Here is a 22,950-nt window from a genome sequence, read left to right on the forward strand (position 1 = left end):
TCGTTATTTCATTCCCCTTCCTCCTTCCATTATTGGAGAGAGAGGCGGCGGGACTGAGACGAGGACCCAGATTCTTCTCTGTACTTGGATGAATCCTTTGCCCGTAGCCCGTACTTCCATTCCATCCCCTCCCCCAAGCAAAAGCAAAAGCAAGCAGATAAAAAGGCTAGCGAAAGGGCTGCGCTTGCCCGGGAGGACGGAAGGACTGGGCGATCATGTACCACCACTGCAGCCATTACCTTTTCTGAACAATTGTGTGCAAATGTTCTCGTTCCGGAAGGCGATAGAAGTCTTGCCCTTGCGTGGTCAACACACGCCGGCTACTCCTAAATTCGCGTCATGTTGCTGACCCTAATGGCTTGTGTTGGGTACACCTCGCCATCACACAAAGTGTTGCCTTCCTTGCGCCTTGCTTGCTTGATGAGTTGATGATGACATTGGCCTGCTACATGTGTCCCCATTTCCGACCTTCAGTTTGTCACATGTACACCCATTAGTGGTCTACTAGTGGAGATGTCTTCATCTGGTACGGTGCTGAACGTGGTTTTCTCTTCTTCAAAGCCTACCAACAATGGAACAGAACATACACCAACAGCTGCTCTGAAATGACGCCGTCATGCAAGAGGAGCTGCCCACACACACAACGAACGATGCGTGCGACAGGAGGGATCCCCAATCCCCCATCCCCATGGTTGTTGAGAACCACTCGCAACTTGCCATGGCTGTGAGCCTACCTGCGACCTAGACCTACGTGTGCACATGCCGTGGAGTACCTTCGAAAACAGAGCAAAAACGACGCTCTGTTCCCAAGCTTTTATCCAAACCCCTCTCTTCTCAGATCAGAGACATGGCTCATGTCATCAGTGAAGCTTTCCAGCTCACCCTAGCGACCTGCGCACAGCATAGCACGGACCTTGAGGCCAAACCGTCAGCATTTAACGATGCTCAGACACGGCACGACGACCGCACAAGCCCCGGCCCCCGATGTATATATATAAACCCCTCGCCAAGTACAGAAGCACACGCTTGGATAATTGGATGGAGGATTGGATGCAGACAAGCATGAAGGCCGGGTCATCGTCCAGGAGGAGGAGGAGATTCCTCAACCTCAGGGCCTTCCTCCACGCGTGGAGGAAGCTCGCCACCGCCCAGGCGGCGGCGGCGGCCGGCGAGTGGTCCCACCTCGACGGCGGCGGCAAGGCCATCCCGAGGGACGTGCCGAGGGGCCACACGGTGGTGTACGTCGGGGGGGAGCTGCGGCGGCACGTCGTGAGGGTGTCCTCCCTCGACCACCCGCTGTTCCGGGAGCTGCTGGACCGGGCGCGGGACGAGTACGGCTTCGCCGCCGCGGACGCCAGGCTCTGCATCCCCTGCGACGAGGACGTCTTCCTCGCCGTCCTCTGCCACGTCGACGCCGACCGGGAGTCGAGGATGGCATTGTGCAGCTGACTGAACGGCCAACACAGTGCCGGCAGCGCACGGCCGGTTATGGTGTGGCGGCGTAGCTGAACGCCTGAACCTGCTCTGCATTCCCCGCCTGTTCCTGCGATTTCTCTGCTCGGAGCAGTCCAGAAAATGTTGCTCCGAGCATTGTTTGCATGCTGTCAGTTTGCATAGGGTGTAGGGCATGTTAGCAGTTACTAGTTGGGATGTTCCAGATTCTGTGTTCGATTCTTCAAGAATGCACCACGATAAGTGCTTCGTTTGAACATTTCTTGGCTGCAACGGGGACATACCTGCACGCAGTCAAGTGTAGACTGTAGAAGGGGTAATAGGTATTAATATTTCAGCCAGAAGTTGTTCAGTTCTCACAAGAGTTGAGGCACGCATGAGGAAGTACTAACAGATGATGTATTAGTCCGCATTTGACCTGTCCATTGCATAAGGTGGCACCAGAAATGTGCCGCAAATTAAACACCGATATGGATAGTGAGGCCAGATCTGCTGAGATGGAGAATCATGCAGATGAAGTGTCATAAACTGTGGGGACTATAGGTATTCCTCTCGCAGTTGCAGTATGCTAGAAAGTAGAAATCGCTCTAGTTGAAGTCAGGCTTTTCAGGGTAAGTGCAGCCTGAACGCTGGATGACAACATTCGCGGCGTAGCAAGCAGCTCTGACGCACTCATCGATGCTCTTCTCTTGAACCAACTGAGATAGAAAGCCTCCGACAAAGGCATCACCTGCAAGCAAATGCTTCGAATTCAGGAACTAATGCAGAACAAACATAAATATCAAAAGCATATGCCAGATTCATTTACTATAACGGCCAATTGCATTATTTCAATAGAGTCGTGCATATCTCTGAAGTTTATGGTGAAATAGAGGATGGATCAACTGCTCAAGAAAAGTAAGCTGCAACTCATAATCTGCCATTACTACTGAAAACTGTTATGTACCTGCACCATTGGTATCCACAAGCTTCTCCTTAGGCAAAAGGATCACGGGGAAAGTTTTTACCTGCAAGAACCATAGTATTTAAGATTATCAGGAACCAGGATAAACATTTACCTCGAGTGGGCAAAGGTTCAATACACTAAAATCATGTGATATGCAGACCTGGTGATATGTTAACTTTGTCTAAGACTGATATACAGCGTGCCACAAATAATCTATTCGTTCTGAACTGAATGTAATATTCACAATAATCACAAAGCAACAAAGCCTATCGGTGAAACTGATAGGGCCATGGAAAGCAGGAGGTTTACCTTTCCATCATCAGCCACAACTACTGGATCACGGCCTTGAGTGATTACAGTGATCCTCTTGTGTGTCCCTGAAGCCTTGGGCAATTGTGAGATCTTCAGAGCAATCTCCTCAACATTCTCAGTCTACAATTTTTGAGGAGCTATTTATTAGAACTTTACTAACCTGGTGAAAATTACAAGATAAGACCAAAGGTTACCTCCCAACCATGAACTTTAGCAAAGGTCCTTGCCTCGGTTTCATTCCCAAAGATGTAGTCCACGTACCTATGTTTGGTAACAGTAAAATCTTACATAAATTTTATACAGCACACCAAAGTATGAGAAATACTAACATGCAAGATAGTTGAAATAAACCTTTGCACCACAACCTCAACCTTTTATATACTGATCTCACATAAAAGTCATATAAAAAAATCATTATGCATCCAGAACTTACGGAAGAGCTTTCTCTTGGGCATCACGGAAAAACTCACAGATAAAGGGAGCGGAAAGGTTCATCAAAAACACCTGCAAACGTTCTTATCAATGGAAATGGCACCAATAGAAAACAGTCTTCTTTTGTTTTCAACATTTTACCTTGTTATTCGCAGCAGCATGCTCAGCAACAAGTTGAATAGAATCCGGTGACACAGTAAGAAAAAAGCCAGCAATATAAATATATTTGGCTTTCTCAACTACAATTAAGGAATATCATTGTTATGAAACATGATGCATCAAAATAAATGCACCAAGAGCAAACAATTAGCGAGGGATGCTTTGTAAGAAAATGGCAGAAATGACTTGACGGGCTAGGTACCATAAGGTGCTATGTTGTTAACTGAAATATAAAAAAATGATGTAGACAACATTCAGAAAATATTTATGCCCTTATACTAATGGCCAAGTTCCACAACTCTATCAATATTAAAGCAACATGATGAACCTTCTTTGTAGCAAGAAATTATTAAAGCAACTCTATCGATCCATTTTCATTACCAAGAGCCCAATTCTCTGGTTTCTTCAAATGTTCCGACTTGTAGCAGTTTGCCGCTGACAAGTTTGCAATAAGTGACCTGGTTATAGATAGATGGAAATTCATTAAAATTAAATCACATTTGTTAGTGAAGCCAATGTAGGAACTGAAAGTGATCGGGTGCTCTAGTCTAAGAGGGGGAGGGGTGAATTAGGCACTAATAAAAACTTAAACCTATGGCTCCAACTAGTTTGCACAAAGCTTAAACTAAAACATGCTATCTAGATGTGCAACTAGGTTATTCTAGTGTGAAACCCCTATCCCAAAAGAGTTTAGCAACCTATAGCCTTTCCTATCAAGAAACTATTCTATGAAAATAAAAGCACACAAATTGCTAGTATGAAATGCGGAAGCTTAAAGAGCGGGATAGGAGATAGCAAACTCTTGACGCGAGTGTTTATCCCGTGGTTCGGTTAGCCACAAAGGCACACCTACATCCACGTTGTTGTAGCACTCACTAAGAGTATTGCTACTCGGCCACCAAGTCTTTTCCGTGAACACAATCACGGTCACCTTGGTCCCGGTTTCCACTAAGGAGCTTCTTCACAAAGGATGGGGGTCTCCACGTCCCCCGCACAAAGATGTCGTCGCCGCTCCACACCAAGTCGGAGGGTCGATGACGTTGCCGGCGAGCTTCACGCTCCAAGGTGCCGGCGCACCAAGCTCTTGTTTTGGTTCGCTAATGAACCACAGCACAAAGGCTCGAAACCTTGCAATCTCACTCACTAAGAGATAATCCTTTACACAACACTCTCAAAGTGTGTTAAGTGCTAAGGATATGATCTTGATGTTCTAGTATGACTTGGAGATGTTCTTGGGTGTGTGTGGGATGTCCAGCAACTCCAGCAATCTTCAAATGGCCGGGGTGAGGCGCATATATAGGCCACCAAGTCTTGTAGCCGTTGCTCCAACGGTCAGCAAAATTCTGCGTACCATGGGATGAACCGATGCCTCTGGCAGGGGTAGCGTCGGTTCATCCGGTCACTCATAACACGAAGTAGCCGTTGAACTCCTGACAGCTGACGCAGTGATCATCGGTTGAACCGATGCTTTGTACCGATGCATCACCGGTTCATCCGGTGCTCAAGGATCTTCTCCTGGGCGCTGACGTCATTACACCGATGGTATGCATCGATGCTTCACTGGTTCAACCGGTGCTGAAGACTTGGTTTTTGCGCAACTTGCAACGTCTCTGGAACACAGTACGCCCAATGCACCGATGCCCCTTTTTGACCCATCGGTTCATCTGGTGCCTATAAGCTGACTTAGCTTCGATTCCCTTCTGTACCAAAATATCATGGCGTCGGTTCTTCCGACAACCATCGGATGCACCGATGCTCATGCGTCGGTTCTTCCGGTGCTACTGACCGAAGAGCTTTCAAGGCGCTGCCCTGAGACCCGCGAGTGGCGGCTCCCCCTCGACCCCCGTCCGCTAACCGGGTAGCGGAACCCCCGTAGGGGCGGCCCTTCGGGCCTTGCTACGCCTATCTTCTCTTTCTCTTTGTCATCACTTGAACCTAAAAGTCTGAGAATGGTCATCTTAACAATCATATTAGTCTCATTGATTGCGTTGTCATTCGATCACCAAAATCACTCGAAATGGCATAAATGGTGCCATGTTCGTTTCAGGAACCATACCTTTCACCACCAACAACACAAACCGCACATGTGCCTGTAGGAGCATTCTCATCCTCATAATAATGGGCTTGTTGCATCAATAGCAACATTATGGTAACTAGTAGTGCAATAGGGTTGAACAATCATCACCTGAAGAAGAAGAAGAAGAAAGTTAACAGAAGCTAACTTGTAACTTACATTAATACCAGCAGCTTGTGCATTTTTCTTCATCTCCTCACCAAACTTGTCCTTTCCAATGCAACCTATGTAACTTGTTGCACCGGGAATTTGAAGCATCCACTGAGAAGCAATCAAGATCACTATGATTTCGTTTCTTATGAGCACATGCAAACAACAAGGACTGTTCAAGGTTAACAGATTTAGATATTTATGAATTAGTATCTTCAGAGCTTACTTGGGCAACCCTGATGGAGTTTTGCGTGGCTCCTGAAAGAATCAAGCACAGCAAATGTGCAAAAGTGAGAGAATGAACAATAATCATACTTCAAGCATTTACTTAATAAATTAACATAGAATGTCGTAATACTACCTCCAGCGATGTATTCAACATTGCCCTTGCCAGCCAATTCGTCATACCTGGAATCGCAAAGAAATCCAGGTCGGCAACTCAGCACACATCCACACTGTTTTTCATGTTTGACTGCCAGTTTACAGTTATGTGAACAGATTCTCCAAATATGGCTTCTGGAATCTGGACTCTGGACAGCTCGGATATTAAGTTACTAAACTGATAACTTAAAGCCAGTGTAGATATCAGGATACAAAAAATTATAAACCATTCCATTTTTTTCTATCCACGTGCACTTAACGCAACACAATATATAGAGCTTATTTACCTTTCTCGATTCACAACAAACTAGCAGCAAGCCAACACTACTGGATAATTCATGGAAAGCTAAATGGCAAAGGAACTTACATAGGCAAATGCTTGTCCTCGGCTAGAATGGCATTGCCCGGCTTGACATCATACCTAGAACACAGGTGCAGAGAGAGAAAGTCTCAATTAGGCAATTAGCTGGCAGTATAAACTGCAGGTGCCACTAAACTATTCCTAACAAGCAAGGGACAAAGCATGGTCAATCCAACGGAGATAGTTTTGATTGACCAACATAATTCAAGGTAAAATTTCCGGGGACCTAGTATTGGATAGGGAATAAAGAAGAATCAGCAAAACGTCGCCGTCAAACGAATTAACGAAGTGAGCCCAAGTAGGCTGATGAACATGGTACTTCTAATAGATCGGTTTCTCAGTCGCTTCGCGAAGGCACTCTGCACTATTCCTGATTACTATAGTTGACACGTTAGTCAGAGTTTCAGAGGTACCGCCCACATCCACAACCCGCGCACACGATTGCAGGCTAATACGAAAGAGATGGTGAATCGGTGATGCTCAGGCCCACATCACGCCACCACCAAAAGAACAACATGCTGAAGTATCAGCCAGTATAACAGGCGGGCACAGTTCAGAGAGCGTAAGATGAGGAGAGAACAGAGAGTGATTGAGTGGGAACGGGAGTACTTCGCGAGGAAGGCCTCGTCGACGACAGCAGAGATGTCGAGGAGCGGGTTCCCCATCCCCAGCAGGATGCCCTCGTAGCTGCCGCTCGCCATTTCCTCTCCTCCGACTGAGCCGAGCGCACGGCGGCGGCGGCGCGAGAAATCGGGTGGCGGAATTCGGAATTGCGAAAGCACGGTAGAGGCCTTTGGAATCTTTCGGAGAGGAATTGAGAAAATCGTCGTCGGCAGGAAGAAGTTGGAGAACCCGCTTTTTCACGGCAGAGGCCCACGTGTCGGCAGCCAAACACGTTGCGGGCGCCAGCCCACGAATCGTCAGCAAGGTTTTAAATAGCCGGCTATAGCTTCCGCTATAAACGGCTATAGCTTCTAGGAAGGCCAAACACTATGGCATTTAGCCTGCTAAAGCCGGCTATAGCCCGCTAAACGCCGTAGCGGCAGCTCTGCCGCTAAACATCTTAGCCGGCGATTTAAAACCTGATCGTCAGGTCGTGTGTCGTCTGGCCCGTCGGCGTTGCGCTCGGCGGCTGCACACGTCTACTTCTTCCATTCCAAAATACTTACACTTATAAAATTTAAATGAAAATATAATGTCAGTACGAAATTATATATGTATATATATAATCGTGTTTTACGTAAACACCGGGGGGGACGATGAGTCCCCACCTGAATTAGACTTCTATAGATGCCAGATTAACCGGTGATGGAAAAGTTTGGCGTGGAGCCGTTACAAGCGCAGTACATGACAAACGAGTGCATGACTGCAGGAAGAAATTAGCACAAGCTAGGAGGGGGGGAGTTTACATGACAAAACGAGTTCTCCAATATTCAACATCACTACGCTGAGCTGGAGGCAGGCGCCAACGCCAGAGCTCGGCAGCTTCACGGCAGGAGAAGAGTTGTCGTAGGCTTGGGTCTCGTCGACGAAACACCACGTCGTGACGATGCAGCCACAAGTTCCAGCAGCAAAGGAGGATCATGGTGGGTGGAGACCGTGACGGGGCGTCGGCTTGAGCTTCAATCTGCCAGAGATCGGCAGCAGGGGGAATACGGAGCGGATCCCATCCTATGTGGCGCCAGAAACTTTGAGCGATGGAGCAGCCAGAAATCAGATGAGACACCGTCTCAGCGGAGCACTTGCACAGCTCGCACACATCAGAGTCCAGGATGTTCTTCTTCTTCAGGTTGGCCTTGCACTGTATGCTGTTTTGGAGGAGCAACCAGGCGAAGAATTTGACCTTCGGGGGGGCATGGTTCTTCCAGATGAAGCCGGAAAGTGCACATTTGTCACCCGACAGAGTTGCTAGCCTGTAGATCATGCTAGTCACCAGGCGATGGCCAGCAGCTTCCAGCGGACTACTGACCCGCGCCGACGGTCGGTGACCAGGCGGAGAGCATGTTCTGGGCAGAGAGCAGTTCGGTTCGAGCTTGGGTACTGAGGCGAGGCACAAGGGAGCTAGCCAAGCCATGTTTTGCCACTGCCTGGACTGATGCACCGCGCTTCGCCACATGGCTGTAGAGCACGGGGAAAGTGGTGCAGAGGGGGGCGTCCCCAGTCCAATTGTCTTCCCAGAAGGCAGTGGTGGCACCGTCCTTGACTGCAACATTTGTGATTTGCCGGTAGGCGGGAAGCAGCGATCGGAGGCCATCCCAGTGCGCGCCGTCCATGTCACCCTCCAGGGTATGGATGTCGACGCGCTGGCGCACCCAGGTAGCCCAGGAGGACCCCAGGGGGTGGTGGAGGCGGTGGAGGAGCTTTAGCAACAAGCAGGCATTCTGGACACTGATCTGCTTCACTCCAAGACCCCCCCGCACATTTGGATGTGCAGACTTTTTCCCAGGCGACCAAGCACTGCGATCCGTGAACGGTGTCTTCACCTGACCATAAGAAGGCTCTGCGGCGCTTGTCAAGGGCGTCGACCGTGCCGGCGGGAAGAAGCAGTGCAGACATCAGGTGAGCAGGCATGCCGTCGAGAACGGAGTTGATGAGAACCAGGCGCCCGGCATGGTTGAGGAGGATGGCTTTCCAGCCAGAGAGCTGCTTGTCAACCTTAGCGATGAGCGGAGCAAAAGCCGAGAGGTTGATGTAACGAACATGGCACCATTTATGTCATTTCGAGTGATTTTGGTGATCGAATGACAACACAACACTTGGACTAATATGATTGTTAAGATGATCATTCTCAGGCTTTTAGGTTCAAGTGATGACAAAGAGAAAGAGAAAATAGGCGTAGCAAGGCCCGAAGGGCAGCCCCTACGGGGGTTCCGCTACCCGGTTAGCGGACGGGGGTCGAGGGGGAGCCGCCCCTCGCGGGTCTCAGGGCAGCGCCCTGAAAGCTCTTCGGTCAGTAGCACCGGAAGAACCGACGCCATGGGCATCGGAGCATCCGATGGTAGTCGGAAGAACCGACGCCATGGTACTTTGGTGCAGAAGGGAGTCGAAGCCAAGTCAGCCTATAGGCACCGGTTGAACCGACGGGTCAAAAAGGGGCATCGGTGCATTGGCCGTCCTTTGTACCAGAGACGATGTCAGGTGCCCAGGAGAAGTGTCTTCAGCACCGGTTCAACCGATGGGGCATCGGTGCATACCACCGGTGTAATGACGTCAGCGTCCAGGAGAAGATTCCTTCAGCACCGGTTGAACCGGTGAGGCATCAGTGCAAAGCATCGGTTCAACCGGTGGTCTCTGCGTCAGCTGTCAGGACTTCAACGGCTACTTCATGTTGTGAGTGACCGGATGAACCGACGCTACCCTGCCAAGAGGCATCGGTTCTTCCGGTGGTAGCAGATTTTCAGCTGACCGTTGGAGCAACGGCTACAAGACTTGGTGGCCTATATATACGCCTCACCCCGGCCATTTGAAGATTGCTGGAGTTGCTGGACATCCCACACACACCCAAGAACATCTCCAAGCCATACAAAAGCATCAAGATCATATCCTTAGCCCTTAGCACACTTTGAGAGTGTTGTGTAAAGGATTAGCTCTTAGTGAGTGAGATTGCAAGGCCTTAAGCCTTTGTGCTGTGGTTCTTTAGCGAACCAAAACAAGAGCTTGGTGCGCCGGCACCTTGGAGCGTGAAGCTCGCCGGCAACTTCATCGACCCTCCGACTTGGTGTGGAGCGGCGACGACACCTTTGTGCGGGGGACGTGGAGACCCCCATCCTTTGTGGAGAAGCTCCTTAGTGGAACCCGGGGCCAAGGTGACCGTGATTGTGTTCACGGAAGAGACTTGGTGGCCGAGTAGCAATACTCTTAGTGAGTGCTACAACAACGTGGTTGTAGGTGTGCCTTTGTGGCTAACCGAACCACGGGATAAACACCCGCGTCAAGAGTTTGCTATCTCCTATCCCGCTCTTTAAGCTTCCGCATTTCATTCTAATAATTTGTATGCCTTTACTTTCATATAATAGTTTCTTGATAGGAAAGGCTATAGGTTGCTAAACTCTTTTGGGATAGGGGTTTTACACTAGAACAACCTAGTTGCACATCTAGATAGCTTGTTTTAGTTTAAGCTTTGTGCAAACTAGTTGGAGCCATAGGTCTAAGTTTTTATTAGTGCCTAATTCACCCCCTCCCCCTCTTAGGCTAGAGCACCCGATCACTTTCAGTTGAGCTTCACATTTGAGAGAGGGAGACCCAAGTAGGTTTGCGGGAAGTCTGCCCGTTGACATTGAAGTACCTTGAGCAGATGACGGAGCTTTGATTTAGGGACATGCATCGGGACGACGGTGCTTTTGTGGAAGTTGATCTTCAGACCAGTGGCCGCCGAGAACGCATCCAGGATGCGCTTGAGGGCGATGACATCGTCACTGGCAGCCCGAACCAGGATCAAGGTGTCGTCGGCGTATTGCAAAACCGGGCAGGGAGCGTCGATCAGGGGGTGGTGGATGGAGGGGCAGTCTTTGATCATGCGCTGGAGCACATCTGCCACCAGAATGAAGAGGTATGGCGACAGAGCGTCGCCTTGCCGGAGACCACGCATACAAGCAATCCAGGGCCCCGGGCAACCATTGACAAGGACAGCCGAGCGGAATGTTGCAAGGATCTGGGACATCCAGTTGATCCACAGGGGTGGGAAACCTCTCGACTGCAGGATGCGAAGCAGACTATCCCAGCTTACAGAGTCGAATGCCTTGGCGAAGTCGAGCTTGACAACCAGCGTAGGCTGCTTGCGACGGTGGCAGCATTGAACGAGCTCCGTGGCGTAGACGAAGTTTTCTGAGATGGAGCGCCCACGGATGAATCCCGTCTGATCTGTCCACCAGGTTCTGTATTTGCATTTGCAGTCTAGATGTCAGGATCTTGGAGAGGATCTTTACCGGGCAGTTCTGCAAGGAAATTGGGTGGTAGTCAGCTGGGGAGGTGGCGCCAGGTTTCTTCGGGAGCAGCACGATGAAGGCTCTGTTCAGACAATCCAGTTGCATTGATCCGGAGTGGAAATCATGAAGAAAGTGCATCACGTCGCGTTCCACGGTAGACCACGCCGCTCTGTAGAAACCCGGCCCCAGGCCATCCGGGCCAGGAGCGCTGCAGGGGTTCATGGCGAACACTGCACGGCGGGCTTCGGCGGCGGTGAACGCGGCGGTCAGAGCGGCGGCGTCAGCGCGCTGGTGCTGGTTGTAGAGATGGTCGAGGTCGATACCCCCAGAAGGCAGCTCCGGAGACCCGAGAATGTTCCTGAAGTGAGCCGAGAGGGCAGCAACTTTTGCAGCATGGGAGACATGGATTTGCCCATCAGCTTCAATGGCGCGGATGCCGTTCCTGCGCAGGCGTTGAGAGGCACGGGTGTGGAAGAACTTGGTGTTCGCGTCTCCCTCGCAAATCTGCTTGAACTTGCCGCGTTGTTTCCAGTAGGCCGCTCGTTGTTGCACATATAGGGCCAGGCGTTCCTGGCAGAGAGAACGGAGTAGGTACTCGCCTGCACACAGGGAGCGATGTTCTTCGAGAAGATCATGTAGCACGATTAGGAAACGACAGTTATGGTACATAGGGGGGGGGGTTGTGTTGTTTTTTCCAAGGTAAAGACTTTGTCGCGGCCGGCCGTAAATTTGCTCGACTGCACGGCGTCTAAAATTTGTTGTACATCTTCGATCGGACACGCAATATTTATCAGGGGCCATGTCCGTGAGCTATCCCACCGAAATCACATTTACACTACTGCACGACAGTCTAAGTTAGCCCTCCACCGTGCAGGGCATGACACGTGCAAACGACCCCAAAACTTAAAAAAATTGTAGTTCTTAAACAATACATCAAATTCAAATTCCGATTGTGCAACTGTATCTCTTTCGAGGAGATCTTCAAAACAAGACCCCACTTGAATATATTTCGACGATACTTTTCAAAACACATAAGTTGCTTTATGTACTGTGAAAAAAATGCCAAAATCAATTAGTCAAAATACTCAATCGATCTGTTAAAATTGCCTATTATTGATCATGCGATCAATATTCACTACCTAATAAAATTGTTTACCACTATCCACTATTGACACTAAATATTCTATCTTCACAATATGAACATCAATATCCACTTAACTGAACTTGGACATGCAAAAGCAACATTATGTAAACCCATGAGCATTTTTTGCAAACATCATAAGCAAATTAGAATATGCGAAAAAGTATTTTCTCTCAAAAAAATTATATCGTTAAAACATAGTGGTGTGAGATCTTGTTTTGAAGTTTTTATTGAAACGAATACAACTGTGCAATCGGATTTTGATTTCGACGCTCGGTGTTGAAATTATAGCATTTTTATCTTCAAAATTATGTGCATGCATACGCTGGTGGTTCTGTCATTATCCCTCACATGCATGCAACACTCACTGTCCGAACGGCCGTACAGCCACTCTGATTTACGGCCGGCCGTAAATTAGCCGTGTCCTTTTTCCAAACCTTTGTTACCTGCCGATAAGCTTTGACATGGGCCACCAGAGTCCGGGCAGCATCGTCGAGCTGCTGAGCGGCCGACCAAGCAGGCAGGGTAATGTCAAGGAAGAGGGGATGCTTGAGCCAGGCATTCTCGAAACGGAAGATAGTGGAGCGAGGGATGGTAGTGGAGAGGGTGACAAGGAGGGGGACGTGGTCGGAGGTTGAGCGGATGCGGGAGGTGAGAGTGCTGTTGGGATGGAGCAATGGCTGCGACACGACTCGAGAGAAAATAAAATAAAAAATGGGAGGTATATAATCGTTATACCTCGAGAGAAAAGAAAATAAAAAATGATAGCTAAAATTAGTTTGTCTTATTGTGTGTGTATATATATAGTAGCTCTATTGAATAATCTGGGTATGGAATAAGCTATTCCATACCCGACCTAACTCGAGCCCGAGCCGACCCCGCGCCGAGCTCCCCCCACCCGTCCGGTTTTTCTCCTCGCCGGTTCCTGGATGGTCACCCCCAGCTCGTAACAGATCGTGGCCACGATCTCGTCTTCTTGCGCCGCTTGCTCTCCCGTCTTGCCCGGCGTCGCCTGCTCTCCCGTCCTGCCCTGCGCCGCCGGCGACCGTGCCGCCCCGGCGAGCTGCACCCCTCACCGACCGACACGCACCCCCGCCCCATCCCACGCCGCCAGCTCGTTTCCGATTTTGCATACCCTGATTTTTCCCCCACAGTTGTCGGTTTCCAATTAGATCGATCATTCCGCTCCGCTCCTCCCGTCGCCATCGACGGTTCCGTGCTCTGCGAGTTCGATCTGTTTTTTCCAGCCGCCGTCGACCCCTAGGAGAGCTCCTTCCGATGGCGCCGGAGTCCTGCCACCTGATCCGCTCGGCCTGCCTTCCACTCCGCATGAGCTCCCTCAGCACACGCGGGAGCTTCCATCTCCGTGCCCTTGCGCTGGACCCGTGTGGCAGCAAGGCGTCGATTGCGAGTTTCCTCACGCCCGGCGCCGGCGGCTTCCTCCTCACCTCGAGCAGTGGAACGCTTTGGAGATCCACCGGCCCAGGTACACAAGGTGCGCCTCCACCGCTGTCGTATTTGATCCCCCAAATTTTTTTCTCGATTTCTAGTATAGGTATGTACCAGGATGAGCTCGTTTTAGGTGGCCGAATGTTCAGTTCCATCATCACATCACCATCTTATAGCAGCTCAGATATGTCCTTCATTTTGCCAGATCAGACCGACGTGGAGCAGCTCAGAAGAGTTTCAGATTTTTCGGATGAATCGCTGCTGATTCCCCCGCATAGTGCAAGGTGCCATCTACCCTCACCCTTATTGGACAATTTCTATCATAGGTGCCGATGCTTTGTCCAGGTTGTAGTTCAAATTAGGTTGTTGTAAACGGTATCTGTGTGATTCTTATCCAACTTCCCCTTCCCTGTTCTTGTCAGTGTATCCTAACAAAATGTCGATCCGCAGGGTTGGTTCTCAACCGAGCACTGGGGGTGACGCCGCACCCGCATGCTTCCATGATTTTCAGTCATATCACTCCTGGGTACCAATGCAGGGGCACCCTCCCTTGAGCTGCGCAATGCATGGATGAGGTTCGGTATTGGGGGCTTTACATGCTTCGAGACGTAGACAAGGATGCTGAATGCGCGCCTGCAGCCAGTAGACAAGGATGCGGTCACAGGTACCCATGTATTTCAGTGTTGCTGCTCCTGCTTTAGCTGGAGACGATGGCCACGAGCTCAACTAGTTAATGGGAGGACATCATGCGCCTGTCTCTTCTCTAATCGTGCCAACTGATGTTTTAGCTAATACTAAAATTTTCATGAGGCAACCTGTTCAACTGACACTGATTAGGGTTTACCAATGTTGGCATACTATCAAATCATGTGTATACCAATGTTAGATCATTGATTTACCCATTGTCGACAGCATCTACTTGTGAATCTTTATCCTAATGAACCATGCCATGAGAGAAGAGGCTGTGAGAAAAATAACTATAGAAGATTGTATAAATAGAGTCAATGAAAAATAAACTTGTGCTCTCTTTATGAACGCAATCATGTACCAACCTTTAGCAAAATCTACTCAATTTTTTGATTAAATTTACATGAATCGACTGTCTGTGTTGCTAGCCTGACCTTGAACGGTTGCTTTTCAGCTGGCAGCACACTCGCTCAGTCTGAAATTCTGCATCACCTTTCTAATTTACCTGCACCTCTACTTGATTTGACTCCACTGAAAAAAATTCTAAGCACACCATTTGAGATCTGGTTGGTCTATATATTGCTTTATGATGTAATTACACACAATTTGCTGCTGTTTGACTCCTGATTCCTGAACCAAGCAATTTATTACCAATCATGGTTTTCCACTTTTCCTGTAGAGTGTTGGCTGTTGAGTACCTGTTTAGTGGCTTCAGGCCAATGTTATTGATTCTATAATGGAGATTAATCATTTTTGATACCGTCACACTAGCCCATGCAGCACACATTTAACTGAACAATCATAGCTCTGCCTAATTTAACAATAGTATACTGACAAATTTATACGCAATGCACTATTTAATAGTTACTAATTAACTAATCATGTAAATGGTAAACAAACACACCTTTGTTCTGTACTAACACTATAGCTGAGGATCTTTGTTTCTGCAGATGTGCAGAGGAAGGAGATGGATGTGGAAGGCCACCAGGGAGGCTACCATCAATAATTGCAACGACACAACTTACATGTTTCTTTTATTTCATATCATCAGCTCTTGAAAACATTTTTTATTTGAATGTGTCCGGGAACTTCTATAGTTTGATGTGCTTAGTCCGGCCCCTCACATATCGCAAATCTGCTGCATAGTTGCAGTAAGTATCTCTATCTAAATTGTGTGCACTATCAGAGCCGTGGGCTAGTAGCCGAGCAATCAGTAGCTGTCAGCTCATCAGTTATGCTTGTATATTATGCAGAAGGCCGGCTGCAAGGACTGCTTTGCTGGAGTTGCTTTGCCGGAGATCGGGGCCTGGAGATGTTTGCTTGCCAAAAATCTCACGCACAGGAGTGCTGTAACTGGAGGAGTTCCTTGCTTGCCGGAGATGGCGGGTGGATGGTTAAATTTAGATTAGAGGCATAGAGCGGGTGTACTTCGTACACCAAATATCAATTTGTCAATCATATACGAATGAAAACTGTAGGCTCTGGATCATAAATAAATGCTGTATTTTGTTTTATGTGGAGGCCTATGGTGAAATCATGAATCCTAAGGTTTTTAATAAGAGACTTGCATTTTATTATGACACCAAAGTGTTCTGTACACAAAATCTTTGTTGGCTAATTATAAACAGCCATTTTTCCAAAAGTAAATCAATGAGCCACGTGAAGGCAGAACATGGAGTACAAACGGAAATCATTTGCTTTTGATCATAAATACTCGTATTCTAATTCATAATGATGGCCACTTGGTAGGAACAGCGAATTCCATGGGGGTGAGACGAATTGACGGAGACGTGCGCAGGAGACGAAAACTGCCGCTCGGTCCACCGGCCCACAGGCGTGGAAGTTGGCGATGGACGAGAAAAACCGAACGCGGCGCGGGACGCTACGGAAGTGCGGATGGCTCGGGTATTATTCCATAGCCAGGGTACTGAATAGCGGTGTCCTATATATATATATATATATATATTAGAGTAGATTTTGAACTTTAAAAATATTTGTTATGGGTGGAGCAACGGCTGCGACACGACTCGAGGGGTAAGAATGGAGGAAAGCGGAAAGGACGGCGCGCAATGTTACTTGGTTAGTGAGCGGGCTAAAGCTTAATAAGCCCAAAGATCGAAAAGTCCGGACCATTTTTCTTGTCACCCACCCAAGCAAGGGCACAGTGAGGCCCAATAGGCTGCGTATCGTGAAGGCCGGTGATGGTGCAGGCAAAGACCGGCCCAGCAGCAGTTCCAGCTGTTGTTGTAGGCGATGATTGTCTGGCCCATACATTCACCTTTAACCCCACAAACTCACATGTGGCCTGATTCATCAGCCGTCAGTAAGTGGCAGTACAAGTTTGGTTGAGCGATCTTTTTTTCCGTTTGCCGGCTAATTTTTAAAACAAGAGTTGGGTTCAACAATACCACCACTCGATCTGACCAACAAGCTAGTGGACCGGTGGTGGTTGGAACCAAGTAAAGTAACCAACCATCCTTCGCAGGCTCAGATCTCGCCAATCGTTTGACGAGAGAGGGGAGGAGAATCTCGCCTGCTTGCATTTTCGTAATTTGGTGACGAAATGTTCAGCGCGAGTGTGGTCATGTGCATTCACGGATCAGATGTGCTACCTACGGATTCAAACGGAATGGCCAGTACGTGCTCCCTCATCGGATGCCATGTATCTTCGCTATCGAAGCTTTTTTTTCCCCGGACATATTACATTGTTACTGCCATCTTGATTGACATGTACCGTGAAAAACTGAAAATGAATCATTATATATATTCTCTGGCCTGTTCGTCAAGCCAAAGAAAAGCAGGATTGTTCTTAGGTCTTCAGGATCAGACGTGGTCAGGAGGGTTATAGAAAGAAGCACATGGTTCTTGACCAAACACTAGTTAGTAAGTTTAATGCATGCACTAATCAAGTAGTAATGGATAAAACTATATCACGACTTGCAGGTCCGTCGTCGAGCTGTGCTCTGACAGTCTACTCACAAGTTGTTCTAGTCAGCTAGAATTGTCTTTTATACGATATCTATCGAGGTCTTCTAACCTGCTCAACATCATCTCTTCTTTGAAGCTGCTGCCTTGATTCAAACCTGTGAGAAAAATCCTGGTATATATGCTACCTCAGCAATCTTTTTACGCTGTGGTTACTCGCTGATTTTCATGCTTAGCCCATTGTTCCTGGCCTTTGTCAGTAGGAAAGTGTGTTAAGAAATGTGGTGATCTAAATTCTTCTGGCCAAGGATTTGTCAAAAGAACTGCCGCAGAGCCACAGAGATCAGTCCGGTCTGTACATACCTTTTTCTTTTCCATTTGGATAGAGCATCATGGCTTATTTCTTGTTTAGCAGTAAGTAGTAGACTAAAGTCAGGTGCTTCCGATCCGTGCTTGTTTTCAATCATGGTGATAGAGCAGTGGTTTGGTAATAAATTGGTAGTACGTAGCTATCATGGTTGGTGTACAGATATCAGATAACGGCCAAATTGCCGAACGTTAGGTGAGCACCATGCATCTTTGGTTTCTGGTTAATAAGTGCCTTTGTCCTTTGGGCTCCCGCGAAAAAACCTTAATCAACTATTACAGTAATCACGATGGCATTACAGATTTGGAACAACTTATGGCTCTCTGATATTTGCAATAGAATTACGGATTTATAGAATATGTCTCGTACAATTTTGCAATCTTTAGTTTCTGGTACCTGCAATCGCAGTACAGATTTTGGAAAATACTTATGCTCTCTGAAATTTGCCTCAGTCCTCGGTACATTTCTGAGGCAAATTTCTGAGGCAAATTATGAAATACTTATGCCGAGAACTCAAGTGGTAGGTTGGAGTCGGCATCGCCATCGTAGCCGACCCCAAGCCAGATGGACGATGGACGACAGCTGACGAAGCATATCCAACAGTCTTTCGGCAAGCCCGGCAATATCACGCGAGAAAGGACTTCTGCCACTCTCAGCAGTTCGGGACTTGCCAAATAACCACGTGCGATGCATTCACGGGCGCCATTAGTATGCTGACGTGATGTCCTGCTGATGATAGATCCTCCTGGCAAATGGAAGATTCACCGATTTTGGAGAAACAAGTATGAAGTTAATTACAGATCATGTACAAGTTAACCCAAGCCGTGGATTCGGCATGTATGCGGACCTAATGAAATGATGCGCAGCTCTCATACGTATTTGAGAAAAAAAAGAGTTAATTACAGACCATTTACAAGTTAAAGTGCGTTGAGTTCAATTCTCACGTAACGAAACAAACATTCCAACAGAGAGATAAGAGGAGCACATGTACTCAAATACAGTGGTACATTTACTTCCAAAATAGAGTACAGATCAGAAAGCTGAGTGCCGGGCCATGGGCAATGGCATTGCAGCGATCGTTGTAAGTACTTTTTTGCTGGACTTTCTTTATTTAAAGGAAAAGCTATACCTCACTTGTGTGATCGGCAGCTCTTTCTCACTCGAATTTGTGGCCGTCCGATACTTTCTGGACTTATTTTGATCATGCGCTGCGTCGGAGTAGGAATCAGACCAGGCAGCCCCTGTCCTTTTTTTTGCTGCGGCGGCGCGGCCCGCTGCGCTCTCTCTCTCTCAGATCGAGCTAATTGCTGCGTCCGCCCGGCCGCAGTCATCTCTCTGAGCTTGCTGCCTCCGCATGATGCCCCTGCCATCTCTCTCTCTCTGATTTTGCTGCCGCATGATGCCCCTGTGTCTTGCTGCATCCGCACGGCTGCTGCCTCTCTCTCTCTCTCTCTCAGTGAGGCTAGCTTTTGCTGCTGCCGAAGCTGCGCTTCTTCTAGCTTTGCTGAGAGTGGAGAGGAATTTTTCCTTGATGTTCATTTAGAATAGGATCATTTATAATGTTCCAGTGTTATCAAGAAATTTGTTTTCTGGGTTATTAGTTTGTTATGAAATTTGTTTTTTGGGTTATTAGTTTGTCTGTTTTCTGTAATTATGCTTTATTTGTTTTCTATAATTTTTTTGGTTATTGGTTTGTCATAAAATTTGTTTTCTGGATTATTAGTTTTCTATGCTTTATTTGTTTTCTGTAAATTTTTTTGGGCTATTAGTTTGTCATGAAATTTGTTTTCTGAGTTATTACTTTGTCTTTAAATTTGTTTATATTCTCCATTATTTTTTTACCTTTTCTGATTATTTTTTTAACTTTTTCTGAGGATACAATTTTTGGGTGACAGCAGCCTTTGTTTCACTCGATTTTCTACTATTGTATTTTTGAGTGATTCTGGTGCCTAAATCACACGTGTGAGCCAAAGCTCCAAATCACTCGAGTACCGAATAGACGCTTCCTTATTTAAAGGTTTTTTTGATACTGTGGGATCTCTCCCACAGTTTTTCCTTCAAAAAAAAAAGGTATTGCAGCGATCGAGGGTAAGAAACAAGAGACAGAATACACGATTACAGGGATCACAGTAACAAGCTAAAAAAGGACGAACAGACAAGCAACATATAATAATCTGCAAAGTCACAAACAATAATAAGAAGCCTTCAGAATACTGAAACCCTCCCATCTTTATTCCTCGCGTACGGTGAGTGTGATCTCCTCCTCCTCTTGGCGGCGCGGCGCCGGTGCTCAGCTTAGCAAATGGGCAGGGGCTTGCCGTCCCATTCCTTGAGGCACTCGAGCATGGGGTCGATGAGCTTGCCCTCGCTGAGGGCCAGGAACACCTTGTTGCACTCCTCGCCGGGGGACTTGAGCTTCTCGCCGGTCAGGTAGACGGCGCCGAGGTCCTGGCGGATGAAGCGGTACAGTGGGTACGACCGGCTCTCCTCGATCCTGTTGGCGATTGGCGCCGTGCCGGTCTCGAAGGCCACGCGGGCGGCCTCCATCTCCCTGGGCAGAGCCTCGCGGAGCTCCTCCTCCAGCTTGTTGATCTTGGAGAAGACTGACGCGCTGGCGTCCTTCTCGGCCTCTCCGTTCGCGAGGGCGTGGTCCACCAGCACGGCGCGGATCTTCTTCATCAGCGGCGAGTTGGCGCTGCAGGGGTCGTCGTAGTAGCCGTACACCGCCTCGCGGTCGATGGCCGTGAGCAGGGACTTCTCGCTGAAGCGGGCGTTGTGGAGGTCGCCGTCGGGGCTGGTGGTCAGCACCTTCCGGGCCACCGCCGTGACGCAGCTCTTGACGGCGCTCTTGAGGTTCTCCTCGAGGTGGCGCAGGTCCACGGCCTGGCACAGAGCGACCATGTAGGTGGACGACATGAGCTTGAGGATGTCCACAGCCTCGGCGGTCTTCCTGGAGGAGACGAGGCCGAGGGAGTTGACGTCCTGGTTGTGCTGCTCCGCGCTCTGCACGTGGTTGGTGATCGGGTTGGCCAGGTACTGGAGCTCGGAGCAGTAGGACGCCATGGCGATCTCGGTGCCCTTGAAGCCGTAGTCCAGGCTGGGGTTGCGGCTGCCGGCCAGGTTGGAGGTTAGCCCGTTGTTGTAGAACTCGTTGACCAGCTCGGAGAACTGGGCGAACATGAGCTTGCCGATGTTGGCGATGGCGAGGCGGGCGTTGTCCATGGACACGCCGATGGGGGTGCCCTGGAAGTTGCCGCCGTGGAGCGCCTTGCCGCGGTGGACGTCGATGACGGGGTTGTCGTTGACCGAGTTGACCTCGCGCTCGATGGACTTGGTGGCGGCGCGGATGACCTCGATCTGGGGGCCCAGCCACTGCGGCGACGTGCGGAGCGCGTACCGGTCCTGCTTGGGCTTGAGGAGCGGGTCCATGGCGTTCACCTCCTTGGCGTGCTTCATGAAGGAGCTGCCGTCCAGGATGTGCTCCATGATGGCGGCGGCCTCGATGGAGCCCGGGTGGTGCTTGAGCTTGTGGGTGAGGTGGTCGGTGTACTCGGGCTTGCCGTTCATGACCTCGCAGAAGACGGCGGACAGCACCTCGGACAGGACGGCGAGGACGTTGGCGTCGAAGCAGACCATGGCGGCGAGGGCCGAGCCGACGGACGTGCCATTGACGATGGCGAGACCCTCCTTGGGGTTGAGCTTGAAGAAGCCCCCCTCGATGCCGGCGACCTTGAACGCCTCGGCGGCGTCCACCTTCCTGCCGTCGGCGGTGACGGCCTGCGCGTTGGGGCGGCCGGTGATGAGGCCGGCAATGTAGGACAGCGGGACGAGGTCGCCGGACGCGGTGATGGTGCCCCGGAGCGGCAGGCACGGGCTGACGCCGGTGTTGATGAGCTTGGTGAGGGCCTCGAGGATCTCGAAGCGGATGCCGGAGTAGCCCTGGAGCAGGGTGTTGATGCGGACGAGCATGGCCGCGCGTGACACCTCGGACGGGAGCGTGTGGCCGTCGGAACCATTGCCGAAGATTCCGGCGTTGAGATGCCTGCAGGTTCGAGAGAACAAAACATATCGAGCGCCTGTTGTCAGAGATGAGCCGCTGACAGACATCAATCTAGTAGACACCAATTGCAACTTGCAACCACCGACAGGTCGTTGCCAGTGGGCAGGCACATGATCACTTGGAGCTGCGTACTGTACCGGAACAAAGAAGCAAACAAAGACATGTGGTTTCGTACGTGATGAGTACCTGAGCAGCTCGACCTGGAGCGCGGGCCCGTCCTTGGTGCGTCGGTGCGACGTGCCGCCGAAGCCGGTGGTGACGCCGTAGATGTCGCCGCCGTGGGCGATGCAGTCGAGGATCCACTCGCTGCTGGCCTTGACGCGGGGGCGCGCCTCCTCGTCGAGCTCGACGGCCACGCCGGACGCGTCCTTGGCGGCGGCCACGGCCGCCACCTGGCCGACGCGGAGGCTGGAGCCCTCGATCTTGACGAGGGGCTCGCGGAACTGCGCCACCATGCGCTTCACCTCGTCGAGGTGGCTCCCCGCCATTTCCGCGGCCGCCTTGCCCCAGTTGAGCGGGTCGCTCTCGCAGATGGCCGTGTTGCTCGCCATTTCGACTACGGAGGAGAAAAGGAGGAGGAGCTGGGGTTTGGGTGTGGTGGTGGTGGTAAGAAGAAGAGCTCGGGAGGTTGTGTGGAGGACTGCGAAGCTCTTCCTGGAGGGAAACGGAGCGCGGAGGCTGCAGTTATATAGCAACTGGCCGGGGGCAGGGAGCAGGGAGCAGGTGAAGCCGGGTGTTGGTGGGTTAGTTGGCGACCTGGTTGGTGTGTGGTGTGGTGGATCTCACTCAGAGAAGAGTGAGATTATTTTCTTTTTCTTCGTTTTCTCTTGACAGGCCAGAGTATGTGCGTGCAGGTGGCTGCATGTTGACATTGCTGAGCTGAGCTCCAGTGATCCAGTCCAGTGTGCGTTGGTTGGGCTTGGGATTGAAGAACAGGTTTGGGAGGTTGGGATGGAGGCCTCTGCAATGGAGATAGCCCAACAACAGCGCGGACTCTAGTCGTTGTCTCTAGGCGCCGTAGGAGAGGACTCAACTCATTGACCATCTTGATTAATCCGCGGGCGCCCACCTGATCCTTTCAGAAGTTTATATGCCTTTTGTCCTTCCTTAATTTCCTATGTGAGAATTA

At 49.6% G+C, this 22,950-nt stretch overlaps 4 protein-coding genes across 13 annotated transcripts; 2 read left to right on the top strand and 2 right to left on the bottom strand.

The window, feature by feature from the left end:
• Nucleotides 1–1,023: 1,023 nt before the first annotated feature.
• Nucleotides 1,024–1,449, top strand: LOC120681214 (auxin-responsive protein SAUR36-like). Its single transcript, XM_039962735.1, has one exon. It carries the CDS (start codon nucleotides 1,039–1,041, stop codon nucleotides 1,447–1,449), a length of 411 nt encoding a protein of 136 aa, XP_039818669.1. The 5' UTR covers nucleotides 1,024–1,038.
• A 314-nt stretch (nucleotides 1,450–1,763) lies between these two features.
• Nucleotides 1,764–7,120, bottom strand: LOC120683236 (adenosine kinase 2). The gene is made up of 13 exons (XM_039965290.1): nucleotides 6,877–7,120; nucleotides 6,274–6,327; nucleotides 5,887–5,933; nucleotides 5,752–5,783; nucleotides 5,535–5,636; nucleotides 5,358–5,425; nucleotides 3,683–3,759; nucleotides 3,284–3,381; nucleotides 3,144–3,214; nucleotides 2,905–2,971; nucleotides 2,708–2,830; nucleotides 2,399–2,459; nucleotides 1,764–2,182 (listed from the first exon to the last, which is right to left on the bottom strand). Exons 1-13 carry the CDS (start codon nucleotides 6,966–6,968, stop codon nucleotides 2,040–2,042), a joined length of 1,035 nt encoding a protein of 344 aa, XP_039821224.1. The 5' UTR covers nucleotides 6,969–7,120; the 3' UTR covers nucleotides 1,764–2,039.
• Nucleotides 7,121–13,141: 6,021 nt separating this feature from the next.
• Nucleotides 13,142–16,056, top strand: LOC120683265. 10 transcript variants are annotated; one of them, XR_005678743.1, is made up of 5 exons: nucleotides 13,143–13,828; nucleotides 13,993–14,066; nucleotides 14,233–14,446; nucleotides 15,420–15,620; nucleotides 15,723–16,056. XR_005678743.1 is itself a non-coding variant. In XM_039965321.1 (3 exons), exons 1-3 carry the CDS (start codon nucleotides 13,612–13,614, stop codon nucleotides 14,354–14,356), a joined length of 411 nt encoding a protein of 136 aa, XP_039821255.1. In that variant the 5' UTR covers nucleotides 13,145–13,611; the 3' UTR covers nucleotides 14,357–14,596. The 10 variants fall into 10 exon arrangements, 2 of the variants coding, with proteins under 2 accessions (XP_039821255.1, XP_039821254.1); XR_005678740.1 differs by having other exon boundaries at nucleotides 13,146–13,828; nucleotides 13,988–14,066; XR_005678741.1 differs by having other exon boundaries at nucleotides 13,142–13,828; nucleotides 13,988–14,446; nucleotides 15,726–16,026.
• Nucleotides 16,057–19,768: 3,712 nt separating this feature from the next.
• Nucleotides 19,769–22,489, bottom strand: LOC120683534 (phenylalanine ammonia-lyase-like). Its single transcript, XM_039965615.1, has 2 exons — nucleotides 22,008–22,489; nucleotides 19,769–21,803 (listed from the first exon to the last, which is right to left on the bottom strand). Exons 1-2 carry the CDS (start codon nucleotides 22,370–22,372, stop codon nucleotides 20,057–20,059), a joined length of 2,112 nt encoding a protein of 703 aa, XP_039821549.1. The 5' UTR covers nucleotides 22,373–22,489; the 3' UTR covers nucleotides 19,769–20,056.
• Between the last annotated feature and the right edge of the window lie 461 nt (nucleotides 22,490–22,950).

The sequence above is a fragment of the Panicum virgatum genome, chromosome 7N (assembly GCF_016808335.1).
Source record: "Panicum virgatum strain AP13 chromosome 7N, P.virgatum_v5, whole genome shotgun sequence".
NCBI classification, from domain to species: Eukaryota; Viridiplantae; Streptophyta; class Magnoliopsida; order Poales; family Poaceae; genus Panicum; species Panicum virgatum.